This window comes from Polypterus senegalus, chromosome 13, assembly GCF_016835505.1.
Source record: "Polypterus senegalus isolate Bchr_013 chromosome 13, ASM1683550v1, whole genome shotgun sequence".
NCBI classification, from domain to species: Eukaryota; Metazoa; Chordata; class Cladistia; order Polypteriformes; family Polypteridae; genus Polypterus; species Polypterus senegalus.
This window is the reverse complement of record NC_053166.1, coordinates 163,241,129-163,256,770: the sequence shown is the minus strand read 5'-3', so window position 1 is coordinate 163,256,770 and position 15,642 is coordinate 163,241,129. Positions and strand designations below refer to the sequence as shown.

At 52.1% G+C, this 15,642-nt stretch overlaps 1 protein-coding gene across 2 annotated transcripts in view; it reads right to left on the bottom strand.

The window, feature by feature from the left end:
- The window catches only part of LOC120542120 (ras-related protein Rab-26), a 45,139-nt gene that overhangs the window by 13,926 nt on the left and 15,571 nt on the right, over positions 1 to 15,642 (bottom strand). For both annotated transcript variants that reach the window (XM_039774286.1, XM_039774287.1), the window contains exon 3: positions 3,345 to 3,386. In XM_039774286.1, the coding sequence (XP_039630220.1) occupies positions 3,345 to 3,386 (42 nt within the window). The remainder of the gene's footprint in view (positions 1 to 3,344; positions 3,387 to 15,642) is intronic.

Genomic DNA, 15,642 nt, shown 5'->3' with positions numbered 1-15,642 from the left:
ACAAATCTACAAAATGCACAAAATGGGAGGACAAGACCACAGAGTGAACTTTACAAGGACAAAGGACAAAGATAGGATAGAGTGAAAGGATAGAGTGAAAGGCGCTATATAATAGATAGAGAGATAGATAGATAGAGTGAAAGGCGCTATATAATAGATAGATAGATAGATAGAGAGATAGATAGAGTGAAAGGTACTATATAGATAGATAGATAGATAGATAGATAGATAGATGGATAGAGTGAAAGGCGCTACATAATAGATAGATAGCTAGATAGATAGATAGATAGATAGATAGATAGATAGATAGATAGATAGATAGATAGATAGATAGATAGATAGAGTGAAAGGCGCTGTATAATAGATAGATAGACGGTCATTTATTTCTCCCATTTGAGCTCTCATGGCGCTATAAAGGCTCATGGCCGCGGCTGCCACAGTCGTCTCTCCTGACGCACTTTGGCTGGACTCGGTCCTCAGTGCTGAAGTGTCACAGAGAACACACAGTGTTGCTCATGATGGCCACCAGTCATCGTGTCCTCCACTGAGACCTCCAGCAGGGCCAGGGTGGTCTCGCTCCACTTATGAAGCCTGAAGGAGAGGAGCGCGCAGCCTCAACTCTCAACGCTCGTCCGTCCGCTCTGGTGCTGCCCCCTAGTGCCCCGCCGTGGTGGTGACGGATTAGTCAAGCTGTCACCGCTCATTCTTTGAACCCCTTCACACGTTCGGTTCCCTAATTTGACGAAGCCCAAAGTGCCCCTCGTCTCTCTTATGCCCACCCCGTCTCGGCCATTCCAGTTTTACACGTTTAGCTAACAAAGAGCAGTGTTGAGTCATTAGGGCGGCGATGCGCTGCGTGGAAATGAACATCTGCGCCGCCGTCTGTCCCGAATGTTCGCTAATCAGACAAAGCCCTCGGGCTGCTTTACCAGGGAACTCGGCTAACGGCGCGTGCGCGTGTGCGCGCACACAGCCACAGCCACACAACCACACATCCGGTGACCACCGGGCTGCATTTCCTGCGCGGACATCACGACTGATTCCCCCACCCCCAGGCTGTGGTCCTGTGACCCCGATGATTTTGTCAGGTCACTCGTACGACTCCCGAGTCTCGGGGCTCTTTAATTATAGCGCATTCTCTGAAAGGCGCTATATATACAGTAATCTCAAGAGTGGGTTTTGGTTTTCCTTACAATTCCACATTCTGTCCTCTTCTCACAGACCTCAACTTGGGGACAGCCCTGGATGGCACAATGCCACTGGCCTTTGATGGCTGTGCAGTCAACACACACATGGGCGGGAGATTCAAAGTAACAGGCCGTGTTCATATAGTGCCCGAGGGTCTGGCTTGTTTGTATGTAAAACACCTTGTGATGATGTAAGGCGCTATATAGAATTAAGACACACACACGCTCAATAGCAGCAGTGATGGCTTTGGATCTGCTGCTGAGGACAGAGAGGTGGGCATCTGCAGCACAGATGAGGTGCCATGGCTACGGGCTCCTTTACGTTATTAATGACTGTGTGTGCCCGCTGCCACATGGGCCCTTTTGGATTTTTCTGCTTCTCTAAGCAAATGCGTTGATGGCAGAAAAAAATCTGCAGGAATTCTCACCAATTAAAATCTGCAGGCAATTAAGGGAGTGCCTATTAGGGATGGCACACTGGCACCTGGGGAAATCACCTGCAGTTGATACTGCCAAGGGTCACCTACTTAAGCAATAACTGCAGGAGTCCAGTAGGGGTGCCCAGCCTGAGTGCATCCTCATCAAATTCACATGGCTACTCCTCGGAAAGGCGCTATATAAAATCACCAGACTGGGCCTTGGCTTTGCCCAGACAGGACGTCGACTATCATGACCCTTGGTGGCACACTTCTTCATTAGCCTTTGATCAGTACCCGGGTGTGATGAAGCTGGTGGGGGCTGATCTGAACCTTAACTTTGTGAGGTGCCCGCTGGAGGATCCCATGAGTGTTTGACCCAGTTACCTTCATTCAGGTGAACCCAACTCAGTCTTCTCTAAATGCCCACCCCAGCTGACCTTCCAAGGGGAGCTCAATGACAGGGCAGTGCCCGAGTCTGCATAATGGATGGGTGCATCAGAAACAAAAAATTTCAAATCAGCAGCATGGGCAATGGGCAAATTGGCATGGCCAAACTGAAAGAAAATGGGACATGCCAGCTGGGCATGAGGGTGAAGAAGCAGGCATTGTTTCCCAGCTGGAAAAGCCCATTTGGGCATCTGCACTCAGCTTGCTCTTTTCCCACAATGCCAACTTTATGTTGCTGTTTGCTATTCAGCTGCTGCCCTTGCCAGTTGGCCCACCTGAACTTCATCTGATTGGCCTTTGCTGCCATGTGATTTGCATTGGTATCTCGCTGTCATGTGTCACATGTTTCATGTCACTTCTTATTCTCCATTACATATTAATAATGTGATTTATAATTGGTTGTGCCAGCCACTGATTTAGATGGCACAGGTTCTCCCTGTCACTCTTTATTATGATGAACTCTGAGAAAAGTGACACAGGTGACTATCACAGAGGTAACTCCATGATGCCCAGCTGCTTAGCAGCCGTAGGACTTGATGCCAGGGCCTTGGCCTTGCAGAGTTCCTCCATCCAGCGACGATTGGCAGCTGTGAGTTGGCACTGCCCCTGGCAGACACACCAGGGCACAGACCTGTGACACCCTTTATTCTTCCTTCCATGTTTGTATGTTGTTGGCTCAGAGGCTGCTGCCACCTCCTTGGCTTTACTGTTTTGAACAGCTGGTGCCAGCTGTCCTTCTCTTGACTATGATGTTAGAGAACCTTCTTGTCAAGGTGTGGGTGAGAGTGGCACGCTGCCATCACTGCCTGCCAGCTCCCCGTGTGCCCTCACGTGCCCTCCTCGTGCCTGGTCTTTTCTCATCCGTGTCAGAAGACGCCCGGAGTTCTTGTGTCTCAGCAGATGGCGTGCAGCCTGCTTTGATAAATTAATTAAGAAGGAGGATCTCGTGAAGACGGCGCTGCCACCTCGCCAGCTTTAATTAGCGCTCGGCACGCCGCTGACGCCTTTTGTTTTCTTCTTTAAGGATTCTGTCTGCCTGATCAGTTTGGACGAATGCGACGAGCTGCAGCCACAAGAGCGGGCAGCACAGAGTGGTATATAGCGCCTTTCACGAGCTAATGACCAATTAGAGCAGGGGAGCAGCTCTTCATGTGGGTCCTCCCTGGATGGTTTGTCACTTCAGCCTGGTGAGCAGCGCAATCCCCCGCCCCCCTCAAACTGTGGACCCTCACTGTTGTGCAGCTGTGCCACGCTGCCCCCTTTCCCCTGTGTACTCGGTGGTGATCCTTACCTGCAGCTTGACCTTCACGCCGTCCACGTTGAGCACCTTGTTCTGAAAAAGAAGGAAAGAAGAGAGCCGGTCAGTTGAGTTGTCATCCCACATGCCTGGCATGGCAGCAATAGAGCTGGCCCCCATGACACCTGAGTGGCAATGCAGGAAGTGCCCCATTCTGACTCAGGCTCCTGGCATGAAGTTGGCATGGCTTTGGTCACTAATGAGGGTGAGGGGCCCACTCATGGTGGCATGGACTGTGCTGGGCTGCTCTACAAAAATCCCAGCCTGTCCGCTCTTACACTGTGCAGTGGCATCGTCAAACCCTGGGGGGCGCTGTGGACAAGAAAGGTGGGGTCACAGTGTCAGCGTGGGGGGCTGGCATGGCCCAGGATATGTCATGGTGACTCTGAGGATGCTAAAACTTCAGTTCTTCCCAAGCTCTTGGCCACAGTGCCCGACTGTGGCAGTGCCCGCCTGTCATTTCATACCAAGCATACCTCACCGCATGTTCATGCCAGTCTCACCCAGGCCCTTCTCGCCAATTAAACGTTTCTATTTCTGCTGTGCACACAGCCGCCTCGACACGCCAGCCCTGCCACTGCTTATGAAGTGCCACTTTGTCGTGTGACTGAGTGATTCACACTTCGTCCAGCACGCCCAGTGTGCCCTGGCACATGTGGGGAGATGGTAAAGTCTGCTGTCCCATGATCTGTCACTTTATGTGGTGTGGCTGGGGGGCACAATGTCTAATCAGAAGTGAGCTTAATGTGCCCAGTCAACTCAGAGGGCAGAGCAGCGACATGCCACATGGTCCCCAACAGTCCACACATTCTTAAATAGTGCCTGTCCATGTTTGGTAGCATTGGCAAGCCGTGGGCAGAGTGCCAGGCTGTCACAGGGCAAAGCTGCACATGCATTCAAAGTTCCTCATATGACTCAAAAACAATATGCCCACACATATGCATGCCATGGAGTCTCTTCAAGTTACATCTTTAAAGTGCAGCATGTTGGCAGCGCCACGCCCTCTAACTGGACTCTCCTTGTCTTGCTACACTGCCATCTTAGGGTGTGCGCCCCTTGCGCCCCTACTGGAGAGCTTAAGTGACTTATGAGCCTGGGCCTAAATGGACAGAGGGTGGACAGGCTGGCACCTCTTTCAGGTTGGCTTTGGCACTGCAGCTGCTCACCTCTTAGGCAACACAGTCCAGCGTGCCGGTGTTTCATCCACAGCAAAGTGCCACCTGTGCCAGATGACGCATCTTCAGATATTATTAGGTGGGTGAAAAATAGAGCTGAGCACAAAGTGATGAGGACACGAGCTATAAATACAAAGCACGAGGAGCACATCTGTGGGGGGCACACGGAGGGGCTGGTGGTGGATCTGCAGGCTGATGCCCGATGTCTGAGCTTCTGCATTGCTATTGCCATGAGCTGCCACTCCTGGCACATCGCTACATCCCGCATGCAAAATGAGAGAAACGACTCTTTCTACTTATAACACTATATAGCGCCTTTCACAGGGCGCAACATCACAAGGTGACAGGAGCAGATGGGCACCTTAAGGACTCCTGCCATATTCTACCTGATCTTTGGCCACTAGGGGGCCCACACCTCCCCTTTAGCATTCTTAGAGATTCATTTGAGGGTCTCTGTGCAGGAAACACACCTGGGTGGGCTGCCAGGCTAAGGAACTCGTCCTCGTCCCTCATCATCTGCCCTGGATATCGGGAGTCAGACGATGCAGAAGTGTGGTGTGCCACTTCATGAAAGGCGCTATAAAAGAATGGTGTGTGCATCTGCATGGCCCCCTGTGCATTTTCTATTGGCTGTGCCAACAAAGAGGAGCCCTTAGGAGTATGAAAGGCACCTTAAAGAATGCCCACTGGACAGCCAATACCCACCTATAAGGTGAGGTGCCCAAGTTAAGAATGAGGCAGCTGAGCTCTCAGATTTATTCCAAGGCACTATAAAGACACCCCAAGTGATGTGGAGCCTTGATAAGAGTGGTGCCAAGTGGCACATGCCAGTGCTAGTCACTCAGTGCCTGTTGATGGGTGGGCTGCTTGGCGTGAGTCATCAATGAAGTGCAGGGACTGCGAGGAGCCGTCAGCACCAGCTTGCTGAGGGCACGAAAACTCCACATGATGGCAGCTGACACGACGAATACAAAAGGCTGTCACCTAGATGCCAGCGGCCAGCTGACAACCTGCCAACAGACAAGGGGAAGTGGTGGTGGTGTAAACAACAAAAAGGGGCCATCTAACGAAGTCACCAGGCCACGGCAGGTCGAGTGCTCGGTCACCCGGCGAAACTTGTCTCATTTGACTGCCACTGTTGGCATCCTAGTATACAGCTGAACGCAGCACCAAGGGCTGTCTGTTTGGATGGCAGGGCCAAGAGGGGCTCAGTGCCCACAAAACTGAACCGAAGTGGGTGTCCTGAAAATCACCTTGTGTGGTCATGTGGGAGACTTTTGCACTGGCATGACAGTCGCTTTGCACCCATGCCTAAACATGTGGGTCACGTCACTTGCAATTGTGGGGCCACTGAGCACTTATATAGCGCCTTGGCACTTTGGAGTGGGCTTCCTGCTTGGGGGAGCCAAAGGGAGAAAAAGCCACATGTGGCAGAGGACGCCAGGCTGCCACCGCCTTCCATCTGAGACTCCACTCCCCCAGCCAGTGGGTGACACTCACAGCGGTGCAGTGTGAGGGAAGCACACAGCTCAGTATTGTTGGCACTTTGGCCTTGGCATAGGCCTGTCAACTCATTTCCCTGAATTAGCAGGCCTGTGCCATACTGAGCAAGCAGATGGCATGAGTACAAAACATCGATAAAAAGAAGAAGTGCCATGCGGAGCAGACATGGCAAAGGCAGAAATGGCGACATTTGAGAGGATGTGCCACTCAGGACAGAGCTGGAAAGCCTGGCAGGAATCTAGTGGACAACTGACTGGGCAAAGTGAGCTCAGCCACAAGGGCCCACTGAGTCATATAGTGCCTTACACAGTGACCACCAGCATATGGCACTTACCATGAAGTCATTTTTAGAAGGTCAGTATTCAGGTTATATAGCTCCTGGCACATTAGGAGATGGAGGGAACAGCGCCCGATGTGACATCACGATGGTCGATCACTCGGCAAAGCAACAAGCCTTAATATAGTGCCTTACAGTGTTAGTGTCCAGAAATGCGTAAAAACCCCACGCGAGGATAAGCAACATCTCCTAACATCGAAACACAAATGCCATGGTGGCACTCTGCCCATACAATGCCAAACTGTGTACCTGGCTCTTCGGGCACACACCCACAGTGACTCACGGTTGCACATGCGACACAAGGACAACACATAAGGACACTGGGACTCAAACCCAGGACCCTGTAATCACTGTGCCAACACAAAAACCTGGAGATGCTGGAGTGGCACATGCCTGCCCCGTCCCTGGATCCACCCACAGCCCTCTTCTTTCCACCCACAGGCAGACCTGGAGTGGGGTTGGCAGGTGGGCACTAAAGCCCTTAAAGATAGGCTTCCTTGCCAAGCTGTTTGTTTTCTCTCCACTCGAGTCCCAGCGGGCATTGCTAACCCTGTCATTAACCCATAAAGAAGAGCGAATCCGATGGGGAGTTAAGTGTGCAAATTGTGCCCGCCTCGCCTCTGTTTAATAAGCTGTAATTACGTGTCTAATTATCGAGGACGCAGACGCAGCCCTGCTAAACAAGAAACTACAGTGCCAGGAAGAGACAGGTGGGCAGCACTCCTCTGCATGCTCGGGCATCTCTGTGAGCACCTGAGATCAGCATCCAAATGAAGAGGTGCCAGCCACTGTCAGGTGAAAGGGCAAAGGTCTTATCTGAAACACCCAAGGCTGGCAGCACAAAAAAGGAAATCAACTGCTGCGGTGCCAACAACAGACTTGAATTCGTCTCTCAGCACATTGCCAGAAGGGTCAACTCTGCCCTCTGCATAAAGCGCAATCAAATGGGCACAGGTGGGCCCTCAGTGGTGACCTTCAAGCAACACCAATCTCCACCTGTGCCCAGGGTCATACGTTGCCACCTAAAAGGCACTCACCACCTCTATTAAGGGCAGCACTGCACCTTACTGCTCCCTAAACTGCCGGGTAAGGTCATGCCAACCCTGTCAGGCACCTACTGGGTTCACTCAGACCCCCAAACTGTTTACCCAGAAAAGTTCCTTTTGTCTGAAGGAAACGATTTGGAGTTTAATCATCACTGATGGACAATGCCAAGCCCACTGATTGGGCACCTCATCCTGAGTGGGTTCCAGCCTTACTCCAATGCTGCTGGGGTAGGCCTCTGAGAGGGGACTGAGTGGGCACATGTGTGATGGGGATGTGGGGGGCTGACTGCCAGGGGCAGTGAGAGATGGGCACAGCACACCCCAGCACTCTCCACTGGTTTCGCCAGCCTTCATGAATCTTGACCTGAACTGCAGGTCCACTAATGCCCAGCCACACAACTGGCACAACTTTATTTGCATACTGAGAAGTTGCCCAGCAGTCTGCTTGTGGACAGGGGTCATGTCACATGGCATAGATGAGGGCAACTCAGTACATCAGTGCCCCACACTGAGCTTCATGTTGTCTCTGGCCTCTCTCACTGTCTGAGTACACAGCCGGTGGCACCTCGGGCACATCTGTCTGCTCTCTGGACCTTGCCAAGTGCCAGAAGTTTGTTTTGCGTTTCTGCAAGTGGCAATGCCAGGATTGGCTTGTGAATGGCTGAGGTTTAAACCAACAAAGCATATGTGCAGTTCAAACAGCCGAGGTGGCAGCACTGAGTGGCACATGAGGACAGGAATTAAGTGAGCCAGGTCATTTTTGATGGGGTGGCACTGGGCATTGGCATGACATAAATGCTCACTCCAAGCCAAAAAACACGGCAGTGGCACCACCACCAGATTGATTATTAATTATAAAGCACAATTGACACTGGTGAGACAGGAAAGGGGGACATGTGGCACATGACATGATATGGGGACAACCCTAAGAAAGGGCCAGTAAACAAGTGGTGATGGCGACAAATCACATGACAGCATAGTACATCACTTCCTGCCATACTGGTCCCGGGTTCAAGTCCCCATTCATTCAGCCTCATGCCAGTTATTTGGGTTGGCTCCTCTAAATTTGCCCACCCTGACTGAGCTCCTGTAGATGTGCCCACACAGTGGACTGGTGCCCTCTCCAGGTCTGGCTCCTGTCTTGAACCCCGTGCTGCTGAGATGTCCCCAAGTTTTGGGATAAGCAGATTTAGAAAAAGATGACAAATCCGTTTAGCGTCACGTGGCCCAAAGCCCACCCAGCAGAACTGAACCCCACCCTGGACATGATGCCAGTCTGTCATCACTTGAAGTCACATACACTCAGTCATGCCTGGCTGCCACTGTCACTCTTCAGAAAGTGAGGGAAAGGCTGGAATTGAACGCGGGCAGCTGGGGTAGCCAGTCTGCAGTGTTGCCCAGTCTGAAACAAAACAGCAAGCTGGCAAGGCCTGGCAGCCAGTTGAGTTTGGCACTCATAGTCCTGCCAGGCTGAGCACAAAGAACAGATTGAACGTTTATCACCCCTTATGTGCCCAGCTGGGATATAGCATGGCTCAGAGGACCAGGCTGAATGAATGTGAAAACTCACAAGGGTCTGAAGAGGACCTCCAGTGAGTGGGCAGGGTGACATCGTTCATCTGTGTGCCAGGCTGGGATGCTGATCCAGGGGGATTTGCTCCAAATGCCCTTGTCACAATGTGCCAAACAAAGTGGGCACTGGAGGCTAGGCCACCGAAGAAGCAGAGCTGTGTGGAAAGTCTGGCACCTGATGCCAGCTCAGTGGCTGATCACTCATCTGGGTGGAATTGTCTTGGTCGTCTTCAGCAAGAACACCTCTGGGGGGCGTAAGGTGGATCAAGCGGTGGTCCTTCAAGTCATACAGGTGGGCTGGTGCTCAGTGCATTTTGAGGTCGTCACATGAAGAGAGTCACCTGGGTCACCTGGGCTTCACTCAGTGGCTCATCCTTCAGGTCATCTGACTTGACAGGTGACACAAGTGACAGGGTCTTCTCACAGTCAGTTCTTTGTCAAATAGCTGACCAGCATCACTGACCGTCCACCATCTTGGGTGGTAGAAATAGACACTGGCAGCTGTATGCCCAGTGCTTGTCTTGGTCACTTGTGCTAATCCTTCTCCCAGCCGAACTCCATGCTGATGCCCCCTCCACATGAGGAGGGACTTTGATGATGTTGCGTCATTCACTACTTGTCACCATGTGGCCCTGTCACCTGCCAAGGGCATCACATCAATAGGACCCATTGGCACAGGTGGCACAAGCAGTTGACATCAAAAAATCAAAGCACAGCTGGGTGTCATGTGTGCCACCACACTGAGTGGCGAGTGCTCGCCTCACAGCAGATGCTTTCAGGGGGCACACAGCTGAGTCATTTGGAACCAATAAGGCCAAACAGGGCTCACTGTCATTGAAATGGATTCTGCCAGTCTGCTAACATGGGCATGGGGCTGATGGCATAATTACTGTCAATGAAGGGAGCAGCAGGGGTAGTGGGGCAGAATGCTGGTGCCCACTGCCAAGGGTCCCCACCTTTGCTTCTTATATAGCACCTTTCACCACAACCACAGCAGAGCAGAACAAGGGAGCACCCAAAATATGCCACTGCTGCCAGCATCCTGGAATGCCCGTGTGTGGCACAGGTCATTTCTCAATCGCAGGCGCACATTGTCAAAGCGTCCAAAGTGACAGTCACTTCTTGATGGCTGGGGCCCAAGCCGATGAGGACATTCTGGTGACAGTCACCTGAAATGACATGATAACTACTTGTCCTCGTGAGAGTCATGGTGACAATACGTCAAGCAAAGAGGGCAGACCACTGAAGGGAATCCCCCCTCTCCTTCCAGGCCAGTCAATCACCCTCCAGTGAGTGTCCTGGCACTACAGCCAGTGGGTCATGCCTGGCACACCCTGGACGGTTCACCAACAAAAGCTCGATAGACATATGTGCCATGACAAAATGGCGAGAGAGGCCAAGAGAGTGGCACGCCCTTGCTGCAATTCTTCCTACATTTGCAGGGCGTGATCTTAAGGACTATCTGTGTGCCATGCTGATGCCATGCCGCGTCTCATAATACTGACTTCTAGAATAATCGATATTATATATGCTTTAAACTAGTAATGCATATTTCATGAGACTTTCGCGATTTTGTTGGCGTGCATATGTCTATCGCGCAAATGCCGGGTCACACCCTGGACGCATTCTGTCTAGATGCCCAAGCCACCTCAACTGGTTCCTCGTGATCACTGGAGGTCCTTCTGTAAGTGCCAGCCATCCAAGAGGTCAGTACCCACCCTGAAGGGTCAGCCCAGTAAGCCTGGCATTTTGCCCACTTGTTCCTCTTTCTTTTTGGTCCCCAGCCAGTGCCCTTGACCACTCAGACTGACCAGGTAGCTGAACTCATTCTATGAGGCCTAAGACCCCAATTCATCATCAAGGTCAGCGTTTCCGCCTGGTGGTGCCACTTACTGGGAGAGGACCATGACCCCTGATATGGCAGTGCCCACTGCCACCTTGACTGTGTCCCAGACTGCCATGCCCCTGCTGAACTGACATGATTTAAAGCCAGAGTGAGATGGCATGTGGGTGGCAGACTGAGAGCAGGGCTGTACATATCCTGGGCCCCCGGTGCCCCCCACCCTTGCCAGCTTCCCAGCTCTTGGATTCTTATTTCAATTTGTGATGTCGCCTCGGATTCCTGCTGACTTTTTTATTTTTTGTGCTTCTTCTCTTCTGATTTAATGAGGTGTCATAACTCGCCGCTCTGCCATCCATTACTTTCTTAAAGCTCTCATTTATAATGCCGCACTTAAAGCTCGTGTGCCCAGCTCCCTCTTTGTAGACTGCAGTTGGCGCTCGGTGCCACGCCGACAGACTCGCTTCTAATGAGCTCGGCTCAGCCTTTAGTGCCCCACTTTCCACAAACTCTTCAGGTTTTCTGCTGACAAGAAGTGGCACGTGTGCTGCCAGGTGGGTGGCATGAATCCTCGGGGTCCTCTGAGTTTGCTGCCAGCTCAGCAAGCCCCCAAATTGCCCAAATCAAAGTGGCATTTGAATAGGCAAAGACGTGCAATTGTCAGTGAGGGAGCTATACTGGCGGCACAAGTGATGCCAGTTTGGGGTGGGCAACACTTCACTGGGACCAAACAGATCTTCATTTACTGGTAGAACCACCCTGAGGGGCAAAGATGACCCCGGGTCGGGTTAAGGAGGCCAGGATGGAAAATTCAGAACCCAAGGCTGACGTGGCATCGGCAGGAAGCGACCAAAGCTCTCAGGAATAACCCAGAGGGTCCTGACACACCACAAGTGGGGCACATTGAGGCCGGCCAGTCGGAAAGCAAGTGGGGCACCTGGAATGCCAACACCCTGGAGGGAGTCAGAAGGTCAAAACCCAATGGGGTGACAAATGTCTGGGAGGAAATTCCTGAGGTAAATACAATGGGGCACCTGAGGCCACCTAATGCAGGGCACCCAGGGTCACCTATGGTAGGGCATCACCCTTTTATACAGGGCACCGCTCCTGGCACGGGGTTCATCAAAAGCCACAGAAACACGGCTGAGTCACGAATTTGATGAGCGTGTCAGAGGATTTCAGTGCCATGGAAATGAAGGAAGGGAGGAAATGCCCTGATGATGGAGTTCACCTGATGCCAATGAAACACACCTGTCCCTTGGCAACACCTCTCTGTGCCACACATGCGCCATACAAGACCACACATAGAGAGGGACTGGGCAGGAATTGTGAGGTGGTAGTGCCAGTCACTACACCACTATGCTGCCCAGGCTGGGCTGCACTGAGACTACCATTTGATGGTGCCACCTGTATAAAAGCTGACAGTGGCAGCAAAGCTCTTAGCAATTTTCAGTGTCCTGCCTCTGTGGGGCTCATTGAAGGTGGCACACAGATGCTATATGTGTCCTGGTGGCATGTCAGCTGTGGAATGCCACCTGAAATGACTATGGTCACAATCTTATCACATGGCCACACAACCACACATGCCAATTCATAAAGGCCCATCTGAGGTGCCAATGTCTGTTGCAGGGCACCAGAGCACCACCAGAACACATCTAGCCTGGGTAAGGAAAATTGGGCACATACAACTTGGAATATTCTGCCTTGGCTGCATACATGGGTATACACATGGGCACTGAGCAGCTGGGCAGAAACAGCAGGCATATTTATGAGGCTTCACATGGCTGTACTCTGCAGGGGGCTCTCAGAAATTGGCAATATCCACTGCCAGTGTCCTTACCTCTCAGAGCTGGCAGAGAGTGGGCAAGGATAGCATTTGGTGCCAGGCTGTAGGCAGCAGTCCCTCCTAATTATACCTTCACCTTTTGTAAGCCTGGCAGTGATGCATTAAAGACAGCCGGTGGCACCAGAGGGTTTGTACACAAAGTCTAAAGTCCCTCCCAGCCACAAAGTGAACAGTGACAAAGGGTGGCAGTGCCCACTGGAGTTATCACCTGCTTTATTCTGCTTTATATCCTGGTTGGCAGCTTTTAAAATTGGTCAGATTATTGAGTGCCACTCTGCACCTCCACCTAGACCGGCTTGGCACACTAATCATAGCTGTTTTCTCGTGCCAGTTTTCATAAAGAAGACAACTGAGCATCTGGAACTGAAACTCTAAAATATGCCCTCATAACCAGCCTGCTGGCGATCAGACTGGCACCTCATGTGCTTTGTGTTTCAGAGATGGCACGTGTGAATCTGTGATCCAGGCAGGTGACAGCAGTGAGCCCCGATTATCTCAGGTGGTGCCCCGACAGGTTGAGGGGACTTGCAGGGTGCCAATGTATCCACTGTGCCAGCCAGAAAGTAAGTGGTGAGGTGTGCAGCGGCCCTGACTATGAAGTGTCACACAAAGAAAGGTGCGTGGCATCATGGGCACCGAGTTGCCAGTTACTAACAGCTGCCATTCTCTTTTAGATTTAAAGTGAGTAGGTGGCACGCCTCGGTGAGCTGCCATGCCCTCACTTGTACTCTAATTAAGTCTGCAGTAACGCCTGAGCTGTGTGCCAATCGTGCCATTTTGTTATCAGCCTCGTTTCACGGGTCCCATTGCAATGTGCCCTCGCATAAATTGGCAGCAGCACACTGGCACAGAATGGTACTCAAGTGAAGCACGCGCTCTTGAGCTCAAAGCCACCCAAAGGTCAACGAGACCTCCTTGGAGATGGCAGCAGGACCCCTGCAGGGCTCTGTGTGGGCGTATATGTGTGTGTGTGTGTGTGTGTGTGCCCCCCTCGGCTTAGTCTGCTCACCCTCATCTCCTCCTGAAGGTCCTTTGCTCCTTTCTGGCCACTTCTCGTGGACGTTTGGTGTCATGTGAAAGGCGCTATATGATGACAGAGTGCGCCATGCTGGCCTTTGGTGGAACTGCACCTCAACCTGGCTGGAGATGACAGAGTGCCAGTCCTAAACGGGCCCCTCAGTCGCACTCATTAAATCACAAATGCCCTCGACTCACAGAATCTGTGCCGGGGAGGTGCCACTCGACCGCCGCTCGCCATTCTGCCCAATTTGTACGCAAAGCACACGGCTGTCAAAGTCGGCGCACTCCGCTGACCTTTCAGAGAAAATACGGAGCTTGGAAATGAAGAACCCGAGCTCGGCAATCCCCCCGGGACCAATTAGACCACCGTATGAAATGAAACATTCAGCAGGAATGAAAAGGGGGGCGGTAGAAGGGGGGGTCTGAACAGGGCAGCACAGCGGCTGGGGGAGGCGGCATCTGAAGTGGATGTCACACGGGACCACCAAGTGAGGACGGGGGACAAAATGGGGACACCGGCAGTAGCAACTGCAATAAAGTGCCTTGACAAGGGGCTGGACAAAGGATCGCGGTAGCATGCCACCCTAGAGGGGGCACCCGAGTGCCACAGTATGCCATCAAATGAATACGTGGACCACCAAAATAACAAAAAAAGAAACCACCATCCAAATGGGGTGGGCATCCAATGCACTGGGAAGAAACGATGAAATAAATGAGGATGTCCACTCGACACACGAGGGGCGCCACCATACACCATATGCCCCTCAATAACTGCCAACTTAGCAACATCAGAGAGGTCCAGGGAGGAACCCGACCCCAGATGGAACGCCAGGGTAAGGTGCCAACCCCAGGCAGGATGCCAGGATGAGGTGCCAACCCAGCAACATCCAGCAGGTCCAGGGAGGAACCCGACCCTGGATAAGATGTCAGGATGAGGTGCCAACCACGGAGTGGATGCCAGGATGGGACGCCAGTGTGTAGAGAATTGCAGTGCTACACGGACCTCCAGCATGGGGTTCCATTCATGTCTTCAGATTATTAAGCCCCCTCTCTGCCCCTTCAGGAATTGAAAATTGTCGCTCCAAGTTGCGGCTCCTGACCTGGAGTGATGCATTCCTCCCTTTGACCTCCGTTATTCCGTTCTAAACACGTCCCCCCATTCAGCCCCCATGATGTCACTGGGGTCCCTGTGTTCCTTACAAGATGCCAAGTCAAATCCTACGAGATCGAGAACAATACGAAATGACTGTAAGTGACAAAATTAGGCAAGCGTGGCACCCAAAACCTGAGAACAGGCAGCTATGGCCAGTGCGGGGGTCATTTTTAGCCCCCACTTCGCCTTCTACATGGAGCTGGCACCTTTTCCATGTGTGCCCACGAGTTTCCTTCTGCAGTGTTACACTCATACAGTCAGACTGGCATGCATGGTGAGTAGCAGACTGGCACCCCATCCATGGCAGCTGACATGGGTGACACTTTGTCACATGTGCCATTTATTTTGAAATGGACAAACTGAGGAAAAGCCCACAGGTGACAAACTCTCCAACAGCAGAACATTCCTTTGAATAAGTGCCACCAAAGTGACAGGCGAGAACCTAACAATCAAATCCCTGTGACAACGTGGACGGAGTCCAGCCAGAGCTGTCCACAGTCCTGACCGCCACCACCCAGGGCAGGAGGGGTCCACAGGGGCCAAATCTGTGGTGTGAATGGCAGCTCCACCTCAGGCCTGGCAGAGAAGAGGAAGAAGATGGTGAAGAAGATGGCAACATTGAATAAAAACTAACAGGGCTCTGCCCAATACTGTGCCTGACACTGCAAATGAAATACTCATGTGGCACTCTGAACTGTCACTGGAGATCCAGCAGGAGCACAAAGAATCAAGAAGGGACAAGGGAGTGACTGCAGAGTGCACGTGGGCAACACGGAGGGCCTTATGGTATGTGCCAGCAG